Source organism: Oncorhynchus masou, chromosome 20 (assembly GCF_036934945.1).
Source record: "Oncorhynchus masou masou isolate Uvic2021 chromosome 20, UVic_Omas_1.1, whole genome shotgun sequence".
Lineage (NCBI taxonomy): Eukaryota > Metazoa > Chordata > Actinopteri > Salmoniformes > Salmonidae > Oncorhynchus > Oncorhynchus masou.
In genome coordinates, this window is record NC_088231.1 from 1,850,038 (window position 1) to 1,869,382 (window position 19,345).

General features: G+C 43.5%; 1 protein-coding gene across 1 annotated transcript in view; it reads left to right on the forward strand.

Moving 5' to 3' along the window:
* The window catches only part of tmem131l (transmembrane 131 like), an 83,059-nt gene that overhangs the window by 49,784 nt on the left and 13,930 nt on the right, over window positions 1–19,345 (forward strand). Inside the window, 19 exon segments of the mRNA XM_064926004.1 lie at window positions 2,415–2,492; window positions 3,945–4,125; window positions 5,672–5,730; window positions 5,832–5,934; window positions 6,316–6,418; window positions 6,658–6,802; window positions 7,161–7,334; window positions 9,378–9,447; window positions 9,589–9,706; window positions 9,904–9,973; window positions 10,238–10,347; window positions 10,745–10,814; window positions 12,687–12,811; window positions 13,328–13,470; window positions 14,851–15,037; window positions 15,505–15,690; window positions 15,928–16,074; window positions 17,620–18,238; window positions 18,412–18,527. Of these exon segments, the coding sequence (XP_064782076.1) occupies window positions 2,415–2,492; window positions 3,945–4,125; window positions 5,672–5,730; window positions 5,832–5,934; window positions 6,316–6,418; window positions 6,658–6,802; window positions 7,161–7,334; window positions 9,378–9,447; window positions 9,589–9,706; window positions 9,904–9,973; window positions 10,238–10,347; window positions 10,745–10,814; window positions 12,687–12,811; window positions 13,328–13,470; window positions 14,851–15,037; window positions 15,505–15,690; window positions 15,928–16,074; window positions 17,620–18,238; window positions 18,412–18,527 (2,804 nt within the window).

The window sequence follows — 19,345 nt, forward strand, 5'->3', positions numbered from 1 at the left end:
CTTTGATCAGTGCTCAATATAGAAAATAGGGTTTTGATGAAATAATGCACTATAAATAGAATAGGGTGCCATTTGGGACAACCATAGTTTCTTCACTGATCCGGATATACTTTTATGCGAGGTAGACAGGCGTTGTGAGAGTAACGTTGTTCCTGTACGGTGTCTGTGGTTTGTGTTGCTATAACACGGCCTGTTGAGTTGCTGAACATATGAACAGGTTTAAATATAGACCGAGTTTTGGCAGCCAGATTCAAATTTAGTTCCCCCTTCCCTTTATTTCTTTACTCCCTGTCACTTTATTTCTGTCTCACTTTCTATCTTTATTTCTCTCTCTGGCTCTTTAGTGGGGAGGTTGAAATTAAGTCTCTCTCTCTCTCTCTCTCTCTCTCTCTCACCAAGTCATTGGACGAGGTTACTGTTATTTCACAGCGTGTACTGGAGCTTTGAGCTCACCACCACTTTTGATATTAAATAACGCACTACGCACCAATCCAAATACACTGTCATGTATGAATACTGTCACCTAAGTATAAGGTCTTGACTAGTGAAGACTTGTGTCAAAGAGATCTGCCTTGTAGTTGGGATAACCTATAGGTCATGTTGATAGATCAATCAATCAGTTTTGAATTTATAAAGCCCTTCTTAAGTCAATTTTGCAATTATTTTAGCACAGCTGAAAACTGTTGTACTGATTAAAGAAGCAGTAAAACTGGCCTTTAGACTAGTTGAGCATCAGCGTTTGTGGATTCGATTACAGGCTCAAAATGGCATGAAACAAATAAGTTTCTTCTGAAACACGTCAGTCTTTTCTTGTTCTGAGAAATGAAGGCTATTCCATGTGAGAAATTGCCAAGAAACTGAAGAACTTGTACAGCGCTGTGTACTACTCCCTTCACAGAACAGCACGAACTGTCTCTAACCAGAATAGAAAGAGGAGTGGGAGGCCCTGGTGCACAACTGAGCAAGAGGACAAATACATTAGTGTCTAGTTTGACAAACAGACTCCTCACAAGTCCTCAATTGGCAGCTTCATTAAAACTTCTTCAGGATTGGTAGGTGTGGTGGTTCATGTCTTCATTTCTATCAAATGAGGAGAGACAAACTTATCACACAAGTCCGAGTTACACTTAAACTAAATCGACTTGTCAACGATTCACCATTTCTAATGATACGTTGAAAGTGCCGAGACAAAAGTACAAAGGTCTTTTATAGCCAAGATACACCCCTTTCAACCTACATGACGAACAACAGATACATAGAATGGGTCACAAGGTGAGACCTTTTAAATGAGAAAGGATTATCCCGTAGCCAGATAGGATTCGCTATAAATGATTGTTCCGTTTTTTTCCCTAAGACGAGGTTCCTATCTCGTTCCTGTTACTCCTAGCACAAAAACACCACCCCAACAATGGCATAAATCAAGTGTAAACTCCAGACACTACCACACACACCTCCCAAGGCCAAAGGAGGGAGTGACTGGCACACAAACATTGTGGAAACCAATAATTGATTCCTCATTAATCACGCCATCTCTTCACATGTTTTAGAATAGGTAAAGACACATTCACATATGAAGACAATGTTCCCTCCTGTCCTCTTCTCTTTCTGATATTCTGCATAGCACCAGGGACATGTGAAAGACCAGCCTGACCTCTCCCCTCTCTGGGCCCCAGGTGACTGAGCCCCAGTCTGAGGGAAGAAGTGCAACTGCCAACACTAGAGTCCAAAGGGATACATTCTAATAACAAGTATATCACATAAGCATATTATGCAGATAAGACATCTTAATGATCTATGTTACCCAACTAATTCTGATTCATCCGCCACATGCGTCCTCTGCGGGACGGTTGACTTAACGTAGGCTAATGCGATTAGCATGAGGTTGATGTTAATTGAGTGCATGTAAACTTCTGACCCACTGGGAATGTGAATAAATAAATAAAAGCTGAAATAAGTCATTCTCTCTCCTGTTATTCTCACATTTCACATTCTTAAAATAAAGTGGTGATCCTAACTGACCTAAAACATGGCATTTTTACTAGGATTAAATGTCAGGAATTGTGAAAAGCTGAGTTGAAATGTATTTGGCTGAGGTGTATGCAAACTTCTGACTTCAACTGTATGTTACCAATGTTTTGCTTAATATAACTTCACATAATTATTTTAGTTTGTTATTTATGCTACACATGCCTGTATTTATTTCCTCACTAGTCCCATTAGACTTCCATCTAAAAGAGTGGTGGATGTAATTTCGATCTTTAATCTGGATTAATGAAACTGCCTTTAATTTATTTAGTCTAATCAACATGACCTTTCCAGCTATTCGTCTCATCAAAGAGCATTGGAATGAAGGCTGCGTTATCAACCTCCTTGATTGTAAGTTTCTACCATTGACTCTACGTTCTCTGTTACAGGAAGATTCTTCCAACATCACTATCCTGGGGCTACTGCTAGAGTGCAGTTTACCCAAGAGCATGTACAGCCAGCCGCAGGTACTGGGCATCTCATTACTTTTTAAATCCAGCCTTTTCACTATATTGTTCTCAGTATGGAAATTGAAAGACTGAAATATGCTTTATATTATTTCACAATTGAACACGCTACCAAAATTGAAACAAAGACGCTGCCAGACTCAACAGAAATGCACGTGTATGCATTTGCATTTTAAAGGCAAAACGTTTAAATTGCAAAATCCTTATTCCATGCTAACTGTAAGAATAACTTTGAGCGTTGATATTACAGGCATTTTCATAGCACTTATGGCCGTTAAAGTTTCTTTTATTTTTTTCCAACTATTGTCAGCACGAGTGCTGACTACTCCTTCACTGTGTGTACTCACTATCTTCTTGGCTTCACGATAATCACACAGGTTATTCTCCTGTAGTCAGTTATTACCTGTGTCACATGAATTGGGGCTCTAAAGTCTACTGCAGAATCATTGCTCATGATGAAATTGTTTTGAAGGATTATGTGTACAGGACATCTGAGTGAGCTGCGATGTTGTGATATCTGACTGCAGTCTGGTTCCTCAAGAAGCCCCAAGGACAGTGAGACCACTTGCTAGGAACATAATTGCTTCCTCGCGAGACGTTTAATTGGCCGGGAGCTTCCCTAAACACAGGTGGCGCAATCGCCACCAATGACGCAAGCCCTACACACCACTCTATCGCTCAAACCTAAACCAACTTTGTTTTGTTTGTTTTTTCATAATGCCTTGTGAATACTTCTAGTATGGTGTAGCCTGGTCCCAGATCTGTTTGTGAAGTATAGCCAACTCCTATGGTCAGGGGGGATAAGCACTAATATGGCGTCTTCAGGAAGTGGCCGGTAGTCTATCTGTTGTATCCACAGTGGCTTGGTGTTTGTTATTGTAGGCCCAGGCCCTGTGGCGTCTAGCCAGGGATAGATAGCTGTCTGTTTCTTAAGTCCAGGCCTGAGTCGCTCCTGCTCCTAAAACGACAAGGCCTGGTTTGAGGCAGGCTTTGCACCCCTCAGATACGGATCTTGCCAGATTAAAGGGGGTTTAGTGGGTTAGGTACAGTGCTGAGGGACTGAAGAGAAGCAGCTTGTTGCCCATAGTTCTGCCTCTTGCTGAGTATGTATATACTGTGTGTGTGTGTGTGTGTGTGTGTGTGTGTGTGTGTGTGTGTGTGTGTTTGTACACGCATGCACACACACACACACACACACACTTTCTTTTAGTATACTCCCCCTTCATCTCTTCCTCGTTGACATTTCTTACACAATTTTACTCATTTGTCTCTCCTTCTGTCCCTCTGTCCCCCTTTCTTGCCCCCCTATTGCTCTCCATGTTCCACTCTCCCACTAATCGCTCTTTCTACACTCCTCTTCATTCTCTCTGCTTTATTCAACCAACCCCCTCCCCCTTTCTCCCTCTTTGCTCCCTCTGTGTAACTGGTATGCCTTTCCTGCCGTTTCCCCAGGGGTCCTGCTTCCAGAGCGTTGAGGACCATGCGGCTGGGGTAGAGCAGCGACTCAACCTCCAGATCAGGCTGTCGGAAAGCACAGAACGCCCCGCTGACCTGGACAAGCTCAAGCCCTACATCATTGAGCACATCCTGGTCCTGTTGGTCGCCCCAGCGACAGGCCGCGGCTCCGCCAATGGTGGGTGTCAGGGCTAGGGGACTAGTTTTTGGTGGTGGAGGTGGGGTAAGGCATGAGAGCTAGGAATAACTTAAAATATTTTAAGGATGTTGGTTGGTTTTAATACAGAATGTTGGTAGTCTGTGGGTTTAGGGTCCTTTGTACCCCACCTAAAGAAACATCTGGGAGAAACACTGATTCAGATTTGGGAGCCTTACCACTGCTGAGCCATTGAGCATATTACCACAGCTCGTTGTAGAATCGAACATGTCCTTCCCCAAATTCTCATCTTAACTATTAAAGGGGAAACGGCAAAACTGATCTTAGATCAGCCCATCGGTGCAAGTTAATCCTGTATCCTCATCACCACCACACCCCATATTACATACACAGGACCGTTAGTGCTCCCTTATCAAGGCCGGACTATACTCTGTAGAGTAGGCTACATCTCCCTGCTAGAATATCCCTATCACACCAGGCCTGTAGATTAATGATGTATTAATATTGGGTTTGTCCCAAATGACACCCTATTCCCTACATAGTCCACTACTTTTTTACCAGATCCCATAGGACTCTGGTCAAAAGTAGTGCACTATATAGGGACGTGGGTGCCACTTTGGATGTAACCATTGTTAACAGTTTGGTACTAGGGGCCAGACATGGGTGATTAGATGTTCTTTCCTTGTTCTTCTGTCCACCGACTTCTACATCATAAACAACTACGGGATGTTTTCCTGGCTTTCTCCATTTACATTTTAATCTAATAGTAGACTTAATCTGGGTCATGTCAGTTTACAAAATTGTATTTCTGTGAAACAGTACTAAAACGGTGAACTTAGTGACTCCCAGTGAACGGTTGGTCATTCATTGGTTTGCCAATACAACGCTATCGATGGAGGTGAAGCGTGAACGGTAGAACAGGTACTTTTCATCCACAGTCTCACTTGCAGAGAAACCTGCGGTTGAAAGGAATTGCCCTAGGGAATCAGCCCCGACGTGTCAGCTCAGCACTTTCGCCCACCCAACTGCTGCACTGCTGCTGTAGAGTAGAGCACTCAGGTTTTTATGATCACAGCATACTGTAAACATAATCACCTCCTTTCACTTAGTGCTACTGTCCAGATCAAACCCGAACTGAAACCAACTAGTGAGTAACATTAGATCTAATTTTAAGTTAATTGTCAGTCATCTGACCTCCTGTGAGGAGTGTTATCAGTCATCTTTCGTCTCGTGTACAAAAGATGTGATTGGCATGCATGAAATGGGATAGATGAGGCATTTACCTTCTACCTTGGAATGGGCATCATAGAGCATCAGCGTTACGCCCTTAGATTCTGTGCACGGCGTACAGTCACAGTACCTAAGAGGATGTCAAGTAGCCCTGAAGATTGCTTTGTTATTGACGGTCTGTCTTAAGGTGGATGTATCCATTTTGTGTGCGTAGTGACACCTACTGGCGACAGAGAGAAGTGCAATGTTCAGTGTTTTGTTGGGCAGCAGTACAGTATTTATTCGATTCTGTCAATAACATGTCATTAACCTATTATGTCTTTATTCTGTCCTACAGGGGAGCCAAAAATAGGAATTTATATGTTGAATTCAGGAGGAAAGAAACTTTATGTTAAGGTAAGTTTCTGTGCGAGTACTCAGAGTACTCTTATGTAGTCTATTTAAAATGTATTCAGTATTACCCATGCAGGAGTTTATAATGTATATTTTTTTCTAAGGAAATACAGTTATCCAAAGTGGACAGCACTCTGGAGTTCAGCCCAGTCCTGCTGAGAGCATCAACAACAAACTTCACAGAAGTGGCTACGCTAGCCTGCAGAGGTACGTTACAATGTCAAGGTAGAGAAATACTGGTTCTGTTTGCCATTTGTGGTAATAATATTGATATCTTAAAAGAAAATGAAATCCTGCAAATTGCTCTTGAAGTATCATCATCAAATTGTTCCCACATACCTGCAACAAGCAAACTCAGCTGTGTGACATCTTTTCCTATTTTGCTTGTGAGTTGATAGCATGTGTGTGTATATTTAAGCCATAAGGCCCAAGGTTTTTAAATTTTAATTTAATTTTAATTCCATTCTAGATATGCATTTAGCTTCTATCACTATGAAAAATATGACTGCCCTGTATTAGCTGGAACGTAACTTATTTACCGAGAGGAACCTCCTACTTTTAAAATCCAATGTCGACTGTGTTCAGCAGGGTCTCTGCCAGGTCAGGGTAGAAGATGTTCCAGTCATATTAGCCTACAGGTCCTGGGGAATCACACAGTGAACACTTTCCCGGGTTTCCACATCACACACAGGTAAGACCATACAGATACTAAAAGGAGATTTCGACTGTATTTTCTGCCCTCAAGGTGTGTAAGACGACGTTTATGTTCCGTTTTCAGTTTGTATTTACAAAGTATGAAATCCAGATAACAAAAAAAACGCTAGAAAATGTGGTGAATGGGCGTTACGTTATCAGCCCAATTTAAGAGACAAGAAGAGTTCCTCTCACTCCTCCAGAGCAAGTTTCAATGGTTGTCCCTCCTCTCTCCAGGGGGTTGGAGCTGTCTAGTCTCTTTCAGGTGAGACTGAGGCAGAGAGGGGCCGACCACGTGGACCTGTGGCTGACCAACACCCTCCACGTCCCCCTCGCCATCCAGGACGCCACCCTCTCCCCGGAGTCCCAGGGCTTACTGAAGGTAGGGGTGGTGGTCTTCTTTTGTAGTTGCGCTGGGCATGTCAGAAGATGGCTACGTCATACAAATGTGGTTCCATGAATTCCGTTGGCATTTTTGAGGTCAACCAGAATTTTTTGCTTAAGGTCGATAGAAATGTCAAATTTCAGCCCGAAAGCTATGTGCAAAAGTAAATTGCCTTGGTGTCTTTATACATATTGGTACAGGTGGACAATTCAGTCTCTCAAAGTTTCACAGGCCTGGTTTCCCAGGTTGAAATCGGTCTCTAGTTCAAATATGAGAGAACGAGATCTGCGTAGTTATAGTTGAATCTCCTGCTATCGGTATGTCTGTGCTGACCGTCTGTCCCCCGTGCGTCAAGGTGGTCAACTTCAGCGGGGCAGTGTCAGTGCCCCAGGGTGGCTGCTGGCGGCTCCTCTCCCTGAAGCTCCTCAACAGGAGCCTGCCCCTAAACCTGCTATCCACCCTCTCCCTGACCACTGGCTTGGGTCTGGCCCTGAAACTACCCCTCCACTTTCACTCCACCCTGGCCAAGGTAATAATACCAATGATGCCAGTCTGCACACACATAATGTACACTCCACCCTGGCCAAGGTAATACTCCCAGGGACTGTCTGCATACACACTCCGCCATACTCTCGATAGACCAGGAGTGCACATTTTGGTTGCTCCCCTAGCCATATACACTTGATTCCAGGTGGATTGATGAGGAGTTTGTTAGTGTAATCGGATGTTTTAGTGCTAGGCCAAAAACAAAGATGTGCACCACTTTCGGACTCCAGGACCAGGGCCCGTGTCCACAAAGAGTAGCAGTGCTGATTTAGGATCAGTTTAGCCTTTTAGATCATAATGAATAAGATTTTATGGACAGATCCTAGATCAGCACTCATATGCTGAGATACCTTGTGGATCAACGCCCCCGGTCTGAGAAACACTGCCATAGACAACTGTCTATTACATACTACTACAGTCCTGAATAACCACACTTTATAGTATTACTGTCTGTTGTTATGATCTCTGCACTAATGTTTAACATCTGCTCACTCACGCCTTTGTTCTGATATTGTGTGTGTGCGCACGCGGGAAGGTATTCAGACCCCTTCACTTTTTCCAAATGTTACGTTACAGCCTTATTCTAAAATGGATTAAATACATTGTTTTCCTCATCAATCTACACACACTACCCCATAATTACATATCGAAAACAGGATTTTAGGAATGTTTGCGAATTAATATTAATAAAAAAAAAAAATGTAACTGCCTTATTTGCATAAGTATTCAGACCCTTTGCTAATGAGACTCGAAATTGAGCTCAGGTGCATCCTGTTTCCATTTATCATCATTGAGATGTTTCTACGACTTGATTGGAGTCTACCTGTGGTAAATTGACTTAATTGGACATGATTTGGAAAAGCACACACCTGTCTATATAAGGTCCCACAGTTGACAGTGCATGTCAGAGCAAAATCAAGCCATGAGATCGAAGGAATTGTCCGTAGAGCTCTGAGACAGGATTGTGTCGAAGCACAGATCTGGGGAAGTGTACCAAATCATTTCTGCACCATTGAAGGTCCCCAAGAACACAGTGGCCAACGCTCTAGTGGTTAGAGCGTTGGGCAAGTAACCGGAAGGTTGCAAGTTCAAATCCCCGAGCTGACAAGGTACAAATCTGTCGTTCTGCCCCTGAACAGGCAGTTAACCCACTGTTCCTAGGCCGTCATTGAAAATAAGAATTTGTTCTTAACTGACTTGCCTAGTTAAATAAAGGTAAAAAATAATTCAGTGGCCTTCCATTCTTAAATGGAAGAAGTTTGGAACCATCAAGACTCTTCCTAGAGCTGGTTTCCCGTCCAAACCCGATGGTCACTCTGACAGAGTTGGGAAAACCTTCCAGAAGGACAACAATATCTGCAGCACTCTACCAATCTGACCAGGAGAAACCAGATTCTCTGGTCTGATGAAAACAAGATTGAACTCTTGGACTTGAATGCAAAGCGTCAAGTCTGGATGAAGTCTCGCACCATCCCTATGGTGAAGCATGGTGTTGGCAGCATCATGCTGTGGGGATGTTTTTGCAGGGGCTGGGAGACGAGTCAGGACCGAGGGAAAGAAGAACGGAGCAAAGTACAGAGATCCTTGATGAAAACCTGCTCCAGAGCACTCAGGACCTTAGACTGGGGTGAAGGTGCAATACAGGATAGGCCCAGCCAGAGCCCAGACTTGAACCCAATCGAAATAGTGAGTAAAGGGTCTGAATACTTAGGATGTAAAATTTCAGTTTAAAAAAAAAAATCTTAATTTGCAAATATTTCAAAAAACAAACTTTTTTCTATGTCATTATAGAGTATTAGATTGATGAGGGGAAAAAAACAATTGAATACATTTTAGAATAAGGCTGTAACGTAACAAAATGTGGATAAAGTCAAGGGGTCTGAATCCTTTCCGCGTGTGTGTGTGCGCTTGTGTGTGTTCAAGCTAACAAATGGTTAAACGGTATCATATTGATCTGACATTCATTCAGCCAAAAAGAATGGAGTGTGTTCTCTAATGGGAGTGTGTTTGTGCGTTCCCTCTCCAGCTGGGTAATGTTGTGTTTGAAGCAGAGGGGGAGTGTGGCCGACTATGTCCTCTCAGACTGTCAGAAGCAGGTGAGACGTGTGTGTGTGTGCGCACACGTTTGTGGCGTGCATGCATGAGTCATTGGTCTCTGCTGTTGGTACAGTATGTGTTTGACTGATGTGTGTGCAGGTGTGTGGTCCACTCAGGCTGTGTTGTATGGGTGCTTCCAGGTCGTGTTCAGTGGCAGCGCTCTCTCCTCGCAGACTCCTCCTCCTGGATGCTGGACAGCAGATTGGCCTCGGAGCTCTGCTCTCGCTGGCAAATCCGCAAAGACCAGCTGCCTTGCAGGTGAGATGCATGGCTGTTCACTTCCCTCCTTTACTCTGTCTGGTCACTCGTACATACACACAACATTTTTCCTACCCTCAGTGACTTATACATTATCTAGGCACTCGTAACACTTATAATCACTTATATCACTTATAATGGTGGTGGGCCACACACACATTACACTTACAGTTCCCATTTTCTTCTGTTCACTAAAGGTGGCCAAGACTACCAGCAGAGACCTCATCCCCTCTAGACTTTGGTGCTGTCCCTGTCAATGAAAGCAAGGTAACCCAAACATGTTTTTATCACACATTAATAGTTGAATAGCTCTGTAGTACAATTAGTCAACAATTCACCTGCAGCAGTTGGAGGATTTGAGATATTTGTAATAATAAAAAAAAAAATGTAACTCTACCATCTACACTTTTAACATTAGTATGCTTTACTATTGCAATGTCTTGTTATGTTACGTGTCCAGCTGTGAGCCATGGAAACCAAATACAATTGTCAATGTACAATACATCTTTTGAACTTTGATCTTTCCCCCAGGTTAAGCTGCTGACTCTGAAGAACCCCTCCTCCTCTGTGGTGTGTGTGGAGATCAGAGCCCTCTCCCTGTACCCGGCTCCCCTGGAAGCCCTTGACCTCCTCACCAAATGGTACGAACCCAAGGACACCACCTCTCAACATTAGTTGCACAGAAGATGCACTCCCTTGGGTGCTTCTCAATAGTCTATAGTGGCTTCCTCTCCTCATCTCCTTTCCTTCATCTGCACTGAAGTGAAACAACTGAACCATATTGCTTTCACCTATAGTGATTTTTGAGATCAGCGCAGAGGAAGGAATGGGATGTCACTTCAGTCCAATGTAACACATTCCTTCGCGTTAGTTTCCCACTCCTTAAATGGACAGTTCATACAAATATTTGTTGATTTTAGACAGAACTGCCCCTTTAACATTGCAGTTTAGTACCCATTAGCTCTGAGGGTCCCTTGTAGGTGTTATTGATGAGGCGTCTCACTGTTTGGCCTCCTCCTCTCTCCCCTGTTTCTCCAGGTTCAATATCAGCCCCCTCTCTGTCAACATCAGCACTACAGAATTCACTCTGCTGCATGCAGAGCACAAGGTAAGGATGCTGAGCATTCTGGGAAATGTAGTTTGTCTGTTCCACTGTCTGCCTATGGGACTGGGGCTGCTGTAATGTATTAGGTGTCGGGTAGGGATGGGGGGGTGAAATACAGTAGAGATAGCGTTTTTTTTATATATATAAATTGCTAGGTAGTTAATGTAAACTAATGCTAGTCGGCTGTGCCTGCGCCAAAACTCTGGCATATCTCATCCTATAGCTTGTTTCCATCTTCTTTTTAAAATGTGTTTTCTCATGGATTTCTCGTTTCTCTGCAGCAAACACGTGAGCTTTGGATCATCGAATCACAATAAAATCACAGTATCGAATCTCAATACAGTCGTGATACATATAGGGTGCATTCGGAAGGTATTCAGACGCCTTTACTTTTCCCACATTTTGTTATGTTCCGCCCTTATTCGAAAATGTATTAAATACATTTGTTCGTCATCAATCTACAGACAATGCCCCACAATGACAAAGCAAACTTTTTTTTTTGCAAATGTAAAAAAAAAAAAAACAGCTGATCACATTTACATAAGTCTTCAGAACCTTTACTCAGTACTTTGTTGAAGCACCTTTGGCAGAAATTACAGCTTTGAGTCTTTTTGAGTATGACACTACAAGCTTGGCGCACCTGTATTTGGGGAGTTTCTCCCTTCTCTGCAGACCCTCTCAAGCTCTGTCAGGTTGGACGGGGAGCGTCGCAGCACAGCTATTTTCGGGCCTCTCTAGAGATGTTCGATCAGGGTCACGTCCGGGCTCTGGCTGGGCCACTCAAGGACATTGAGACTTGTCCCAAAGCCGTTCCCGCTTTGTCTTGGCTGTGTGCTTAGGGTCGGGGTCGTTGTCCTATTGGAAGGTGAACCTTCACCCCAGTCTGAGGTCCTGAGTGCTCTGGAGCAGGTTTTTATCAAGGATGTCTCTGTACTTTGCTCCGTTTATCAATTGAATTTACCAAATAAGGTTTTATTTTTCTTTATTTTATTTGCTCAAATTTAAAGAAAATCTTTTCACTTTGTCATTATGGGGTATTGTGTGTAGATTGATGAGGGGGGAAATGATCTCTGTCCATTTTAGAATAAGGCTGTAACGTAACAAGTTGTGGAAATAGGGAAGGGGTCTGAATACTTTCCAAATGCACTTTACAGTATTGTGTATCGTGATAATATTGTTTCGTGAGGTCCCTGGCAATTCCAATCCCAAGATCAGCGTCTACACTTTCCCCCATTTAATGGTTAAGGTTAGGAATGGCGGAGGGGAATCTGATCCTAGTTCTGTATCTAGGGGAAATGTCTCCCCGTATCATTTTTGAGAGCTCATTGTTTACTGCTCCCAAGTGTGCTATTTTATTGACCTACGGTGGGTAGCAAGCTAAGTCACCGACTTCGCAGCGAACATGGAGCATTTGCTGTCTTTTTATTGCGTTATTCTTTGGTCCTTATTGCATTTTGATGCATGTGCTTTAGACATTCCGTCCTTTTGACACTCCAGCTCAGATTTTCTCAATCCACTCCTTGGGAATCCAAGTTGGTGCTGACCCTCCCCCAGGAATGGATTGAGAAACACTGCTCTAGTTATGGGAAACCAATGCGGTCTAATCATTGGCTTTGGTGTCCCAGGTCTGAATCAGTCCATGATTAGTAGAGAATGAAAGCCAGTGGGGGCTGTATGTAATCAAGCGTCTCAGCCCTTTTAGATCAAAATGGACAGGCAAGACCTGATCCTAGATCAGCACTCCTACTCTTGATATGCCTGATACAGACAACTCCAGAAGTGTTTCAGCTGTCCAGGAGAGCGCAGTTGAATAATTCTCGCTATATATAAAGTGTGCTCATGCAGTGATATATGAACCCTGTGTGTTGTCTGCAGGGCAGGGAGAGTGTGAGGGGAGAGGGAGCGCTGCGTCTCCTCCTCCAGCCGTGGGAGAGCAGGGAGGTGGCTGTGGTGTTCACCCCCTCCGAACACAAACCCACCACCACTATCCTACTCATCAGGTACACTATGATTGACACCTCTACATTTTGACACGTGCTTAGGAATAGTCTTCTGATTTTCATGTTGTCATGTACATACAAAGGCAAAATCACCACATAAACAGTACCCCCCCCCCCCCCCAGTTGTTGCATACTGGTGGTTGTAGTCTCTTGTGCATGCATGATCTTGATATGAGCACTGATATTGCAGTAGTTATTGCAGTACAATGCAAACACGTAGCTTTGTGCGTGATATTATTCCACGTTTGTCATTGTTTCGGTAAATAATGGAGCCAAGCTAGATGGCACCAGGTATTTTAATGATGTTTGCCAGAACTGAGTATGGTGCCATGTGCTGTCGGTTTTGTTGATGCTCAGCATTGGTGACCCTCTAGTCTCGAGTTGCCATTATTTTCAAGTGTCGTCTGTCACTCTACTGTTGGTGCGCGAGGAAGTGCGAGTCGGGGAGCTGAGTCTAAAGACAGTCTGACTCTGTCTCTTTCTCTTTTTTTCTGTCTCTGTATTTCCCTGTCTCAGGAACAATCTGACCGTGTTTGACATGGTGATGGTGCGGGGTCATGGGGCCAAGGAGCTGCTGAGGGTAGGGGGCAAGCTGCCGGGCCCCGGAGCCTCATTACGCTTTAATGTCCCTCAGTCCACCCTCATGGAGTGCCGAGATGGTGAGCCAACCACTGTGTTCATTTTAATATTTGTAATTTATCCACCTTTCTCTCACTGAGGAGGATAAATCTATTTCCTGCACTTTTTAAAAATAATTTCCACACTGCCACGTAGGGCAAACAATCTAGGCCTTATTTTTAATCAGATGTTGCAATAGCGATTTGACTTGCGATTTAGTGTAAAACACTTGGGTAAACAACTGATTATTCTAATTCTATAGTTAGAGTATAATAGTGGGCACTTTGAATACAGTGTTGTTTGGCATGACAACAAATGAAAATGCCAGGGAGGAGTTATTGTGACAGGGTAGGAACCAAAGTGTTGATATGTGTTTCCTAGGGGGATCTATAATCTTTGACTATGTTAAATGTTTTCACTTAGCTACTTCTAAGATTTTCATGCCTTGCGTATTCCTCGTTGATTTAGAAGATACTGTTGCACAAACAGCATGCTGATTTTGGTCTAAACCATCACTGGTATTATCAGGCTGTATAGCTAATTACATTTGCTCTGACTCAGTACATTTATTTATTATTACAGCCAGCTAACTAGCGATTAGCATTAGCGGCTATCAAGATTTAAGCCCAATATGCAAAAAAAAATAAAAAATTGCTGTTTGAAAAAATAAAAAATAGCTGTTTGCAGATGTAAGAAACACAAACTGTAATTATAGAATGCTAGTAGATGTATATTAAGAAGCAAAGTGAAAACAGCATCGTTGTCAAATAACATAGTTGCTCTGCTGCATGCAGACTAAATGCAAGTGTCTCCTGGTCGAGGAGCAACATGCGCTCCTTGAGCTTGGTCTGTGTTGAATAACTGTATATCGTAAAATATGTTGTACCCTCCGCCCTAAGTATACAGTATGTACTGTATGTAGCTAGATCTTATTCGATGTTGGTCCATTTTTAAATGCATTACAAATACAATTCATTAGTCAAGGCAAATGATGGTGCAACACATTTCAGGTTAATTTGCACTTCAAACTCTATTATAAGGCCCTTGAATTTGAAACTAGGCTACTTAATCGTTGTCTTACTATTAGTGGTGGTAGTTCTGCTGTACAACCTGTCATATCCTTTAATAAACTCCTTTTAATGGCACAAAGCAGATTCATTTTTTTATTAAACTGACAATAAAGCGTGCCTTATCTTGTGTGTTCTCCTACCAAGGCTAATTAATCCTTGGTGACGTACCAAATGTCACCCTATTCCCTTTATAGTGACGTATTTGGTCAAAAGTAGGGGACCCTGGTCAAAAGTAGTGTGTTATAAAAAGAATAGGGTGCCATTTGGGACTCAACCCTTGTCTTGCTCTACTGTTCTTAAGAGTGTGTGGCTGGCTACTTTATAAAATGCTTCCTCCCATCTACCTCCCAGGCCTGCGCACCAACAAGCCTCTGTTTGCCATCTGGAAGAGCTTCAAGGTAGAGAACGCCGGGGAGCTGCCCCTTACGGTCACGTCCATGAACATCAACGGCTACAAGTGCCAGGGCTTCGGCTTCGAGGTGCTGCAGTGCAGGTCCTTCAGCCTGGACCACAACTCCTCCTCCGAGATCACCATTGCGTGAGTCAAATGTCGGCAGAATGGATGCAGATTGTTCTTGAACCTTTTTTATGTCAACATATTTTGTATTAACTCAGCAGTAGTGTGCATGCGTCAGGTTACTTTCAAGTGAAGGGTACATGAAGTAAAGTAATGAAAGAAAAATAGATCAGTTTTGTATTCTGTCCGAACGCAAACATCCAGACATTTGTATTGTTTAGTAAAACAGTTATTGTGATACGAGACATATCAAGATAAAGTTTTGACATTTGTAACGCTCATTGACCTCTCATCTCCTTCTCACCTTTCCCCCCCACTGTCTCAACTTCTATTTTCTCTCTCTTTCTTCCCCCTCTGGTTGTCTCCCCTCTCCCCCACTTCCTTTTCACCATCCTCTTTTCCCCCTTAATCGCTCACTCTCTTTTTCTCCTTTTCTTACTCTACCTTCTCCTTCTCTCTCCCCACCTCCCACTTTCTCCCTCCTCCAGGTTCACTCCAGATTTCACGTCGTCCTGGGTGATCCGGGACCTGACCCTGGTGACGTCGCGTGGCTCATCGTTCCCCTTCACCCTCAACGTGACGCTGCCCCACCACATGCTGCCCCTCTGTGCCCAAGTGGTGCCCGGCCCCAGCTGGGAGGAGACATTCTGGGTGGTCACCCTCATCTTCACCTGGTCAGTGTCACCCTGAGACGCATAGACCAGTACCAACTTAGTGCCAAGTTTGGGTGGTGAAAGGCCAATGTCATACACAGCTTCATGATCCCCCCCCAGAAATAAAACAGGTTTCAGGTTGAAAGACAATGGACTTTGACTCCCCAACCAGATTACCCAGTGCCTACTACTTTGTCAATTTGTTTGGACTGATATCACCAATGAATAACCGGCCATATCCTTTCTCTCTCCCCTCAGCTTCTCCCTGGCGGGTGTTTGTCTGATGGCTTTCCACCAGGCCCAGTACATCCTGACTCAGTTCTCCAGCCCCACCCCCCGGAGCATCCACAACTCTGCCCTGTCCCGGGACAACGGCCCCGTCAACATCACCCCAAACGGAGTCAAGTAAGACTCTGTGGAATATATTTTACAAGAGACCCGTTTCCAATCAAATATTTTTTACATAAAATCAACAGTTTTATATGGTTGCCAATAGTGGTTGACCGATTAATTAGAGCCGATTTCAAGTTTTCATAACAATCGGTAATCAGCCTTTTTGGACACCGATTACATTGCACTCCACGAGGAGACTGCGTGGCAGGCTGACCACCTGTTACGCGAGTGCATCAAGGAGCCACGGTAAGTTGCTAGCTAGCATTAAACTTATCTTATAAAAAACAATCAATCTTAACTACACGTGGTTGATGATATTTACTAGTATATCTAGCTTGTCCTGCGTTGCATATAATCGATGCGGTGCCTGTTCATTTATCGTCGAATCACAGCCTACTTCGCCAAACAGGTGATGATTTAACAAGCGCATTTGTTTAAAAAGCACTGTTGTTGCACCAATGTGTAGCTAACCATAAACATCAATGCCTTTCTTAAAATCAATACACAAATATATATTTTTTAACCGGCATTAGTTAATATTGCCTGCTAACATTAATTTATTTTAACTAGGGAAATTGTGCCACTTGCATTCTATGCAAGCAGAGTCAGGGTATATGCAGCAGTTTGGGCCGCCTGGCTCGTTGTGAACTGTGTGAAGACCATTTCTTCCTAACAAAGACGAGTTAATTTGCCAGAATTTTACATAATTATGACATAACATTGAAGGTTGTGAAATGTAACAGCCATTTTTAGACTTAGGGTTGCCACCTGTTAGATAAAATATCTAACGGTTCCGTATTTCACTGAAAGAATAAATGTTTTGTTTTCGAAATGATAGTTTCCGGATTTGACCATATAAATTACCCAAGGCTCGTTTTTCTGTGTGATTATTATATTATAATTAAGTATATGGTTTGATATTTAATAGAGCAGTCTGACTCAGAACATCCAAAAGTCAAAGGTGAAATTCAAATGATATAAAGTGAAATAGTCCTATAATAAGCTTCTTAACTGGGAAAATTGAAGACTCATGTTAAAAGAAACCAACAGCTTTCATGTGTTTCATTCAAACCATGGTGCTTTTCCTCAGTTTTTGCATTATTTAAACCAAATTGAACATGTTTAATAATTTATTTGAGACTAAATTGATTTTATTTATGTAATATATAAGTTAAAGTAAGTGTTCATTCAGCATTGCTGTAATTGTCAGTATTACAAATACTTTTTTTAATCATCCAATTAATCGGTATCAGCTTTTTTTTTGGTCCTCCAATAATCGGCATCGGCGTTGAAAAATCCTAATCGGTCGACCTCTAGTTGCCAATATAAAGCGTTATTAAAGTTAGATGTTTCGGCGGGACTTGATTTAACTCTTGGTATAACACTCCAGTACAACAATGTTGTCAAAGTAGCTGTATGTTATCTACGTAAATCTGAACTGATTTTGTTCTATAAATGAGGCTTGTCACCCATTTGATTAGCTGGTGATTGTTGTGCATTGTAATGGGTTTACACATAGTCTCTCTAACTAGTTTTTTTGTTTTTGTCCATGTCCAGTAAAATGAAGGGCAGCTGCAAGACATATGTGGACACCTGCCACAACTCTGACAAAGGAAAGGGGCGTGGCTCCCCGGCGGTGGCCAATGGCTCCACCCCCCGGCCCCAACCCCTCTCCACCTCCTCTTCCTCGTCCAAGAAGGGTGCCTCCACCACCCCCCCCCAGCCTCAGAAGAAACACAAGGTGTCCGTTTACTACGGAAAGTACAAAACCAGCTCCTACGCTACAGCGGCGGCCACGGCGACCGAGGAAGAACGGGAACTAGACCTAACGCCCGACCTGGGAACCCTGGAACCCGACCTGTGTACGGACGCCTGCAACAACAACGAGCCCACGTTCCTCTGTCAAATCGACGTTAAGAAAACGACACAGCACTTGGGTAAGGAAGCCCCACCACAGAGCGCCGCCCAGCGGGAGGACAGCAAAGGGCCGGCGGCGGTTATGTTTCCCGTGGAAACGCAGGCCGGCTTCCCAGACACTGTCACCATGGTCCCAGGCCCCCGACCGGGTCTCCTGCTGTGCAACCCCGTGACAGAGAAAGGGTGCGGCCTTCGTACACATTCACAGTTTGTGGAGAAGAGGGACACAACGGCGAAAAGGGACAACTCTGAGCTAGAGGTGAGAGAGAGAGAGAGACAGGGTGATCAATTGGCTATTACTTGGTTTTATTTGATAGCTTGCTCTGATGCTTGTAGCCTGGTTACTCTAGTCTGTAGAGATGTTTTTTTGTGCAATCTAAGTACTTCAGTACAGGGTGGAAATGTGAATTGAATATTTCTCTCTCCCTCCAGACCAGAGAGGATGGTAAAATCCAGAGGAAGAAGGCAGAGAAGATGGAGGCTGGTGTCCCAGCCGGGAACAGCAAAGCAAAGAAGAGTCGTAAGAAGAACACAGAGCGGGTTTCTGGGTACATGGCATCTTCAAATCGATAGAGATGATAGACTCTGTGCTCACTTAGAAATTCGTCTTGACAAATGGTTTGGTGCAGAATTCCGTTTGTAAAATCTATAGAAAAGGGCCTCCCGGTTGGCGCAGTGGTCTAGGACACTGCATCCCAGTGCTAGCTGTGGGGTGTCCGTGGGGTGACGCACAATTGGCCTAGCGTCGTCCTTGTCTCATTGTGCACTTACGACTCCTGTGGCGGGCCGGGCGCAATGCACACTAACCAGGTCGGCAGGTTTTTCCTCCGACACATTGGTGCGGCTGGCTTCCGGGTTGGATGCACGCTGTGGGTTGTGTTTTGGAGGACACATGGCTTTCGACCTTCGTCTCTCCCGAACCCCGAGTTGTAGCGATGAGACAAGATGGTAACTACTAACAATTGGATACCACGAAATTGGGGAGAAAATCGGTAAAAGTAATAATAATAATCTATAGAGAACGAAATTGACATCACTGAAAGGACAATCTTCAATAAGTCATTGCTTACCGTACGCTTGGGATGAACCTCTTCATCCCACACAGATGTGATACACCTTATTCACTGCGGCCATTGTTCATTGACCAAAAGTTTTTTAAAAATATATTTAAAAAATTAGTTAATACTTTCTAACTGGGCTGTGAGTTGGTGAATTTGAATATTTTGATTTGGGGTTTATTTAAATTGAAGAAACAACTGTTAATTAGCTACCCGCAGCAGCCGTTTATAGTAGAACGTTCAGGTCGGTAACCCTGTTGATTGTTGAATCGCTGCGTGAAATGTAACGACATTGAAAAGTGACAATG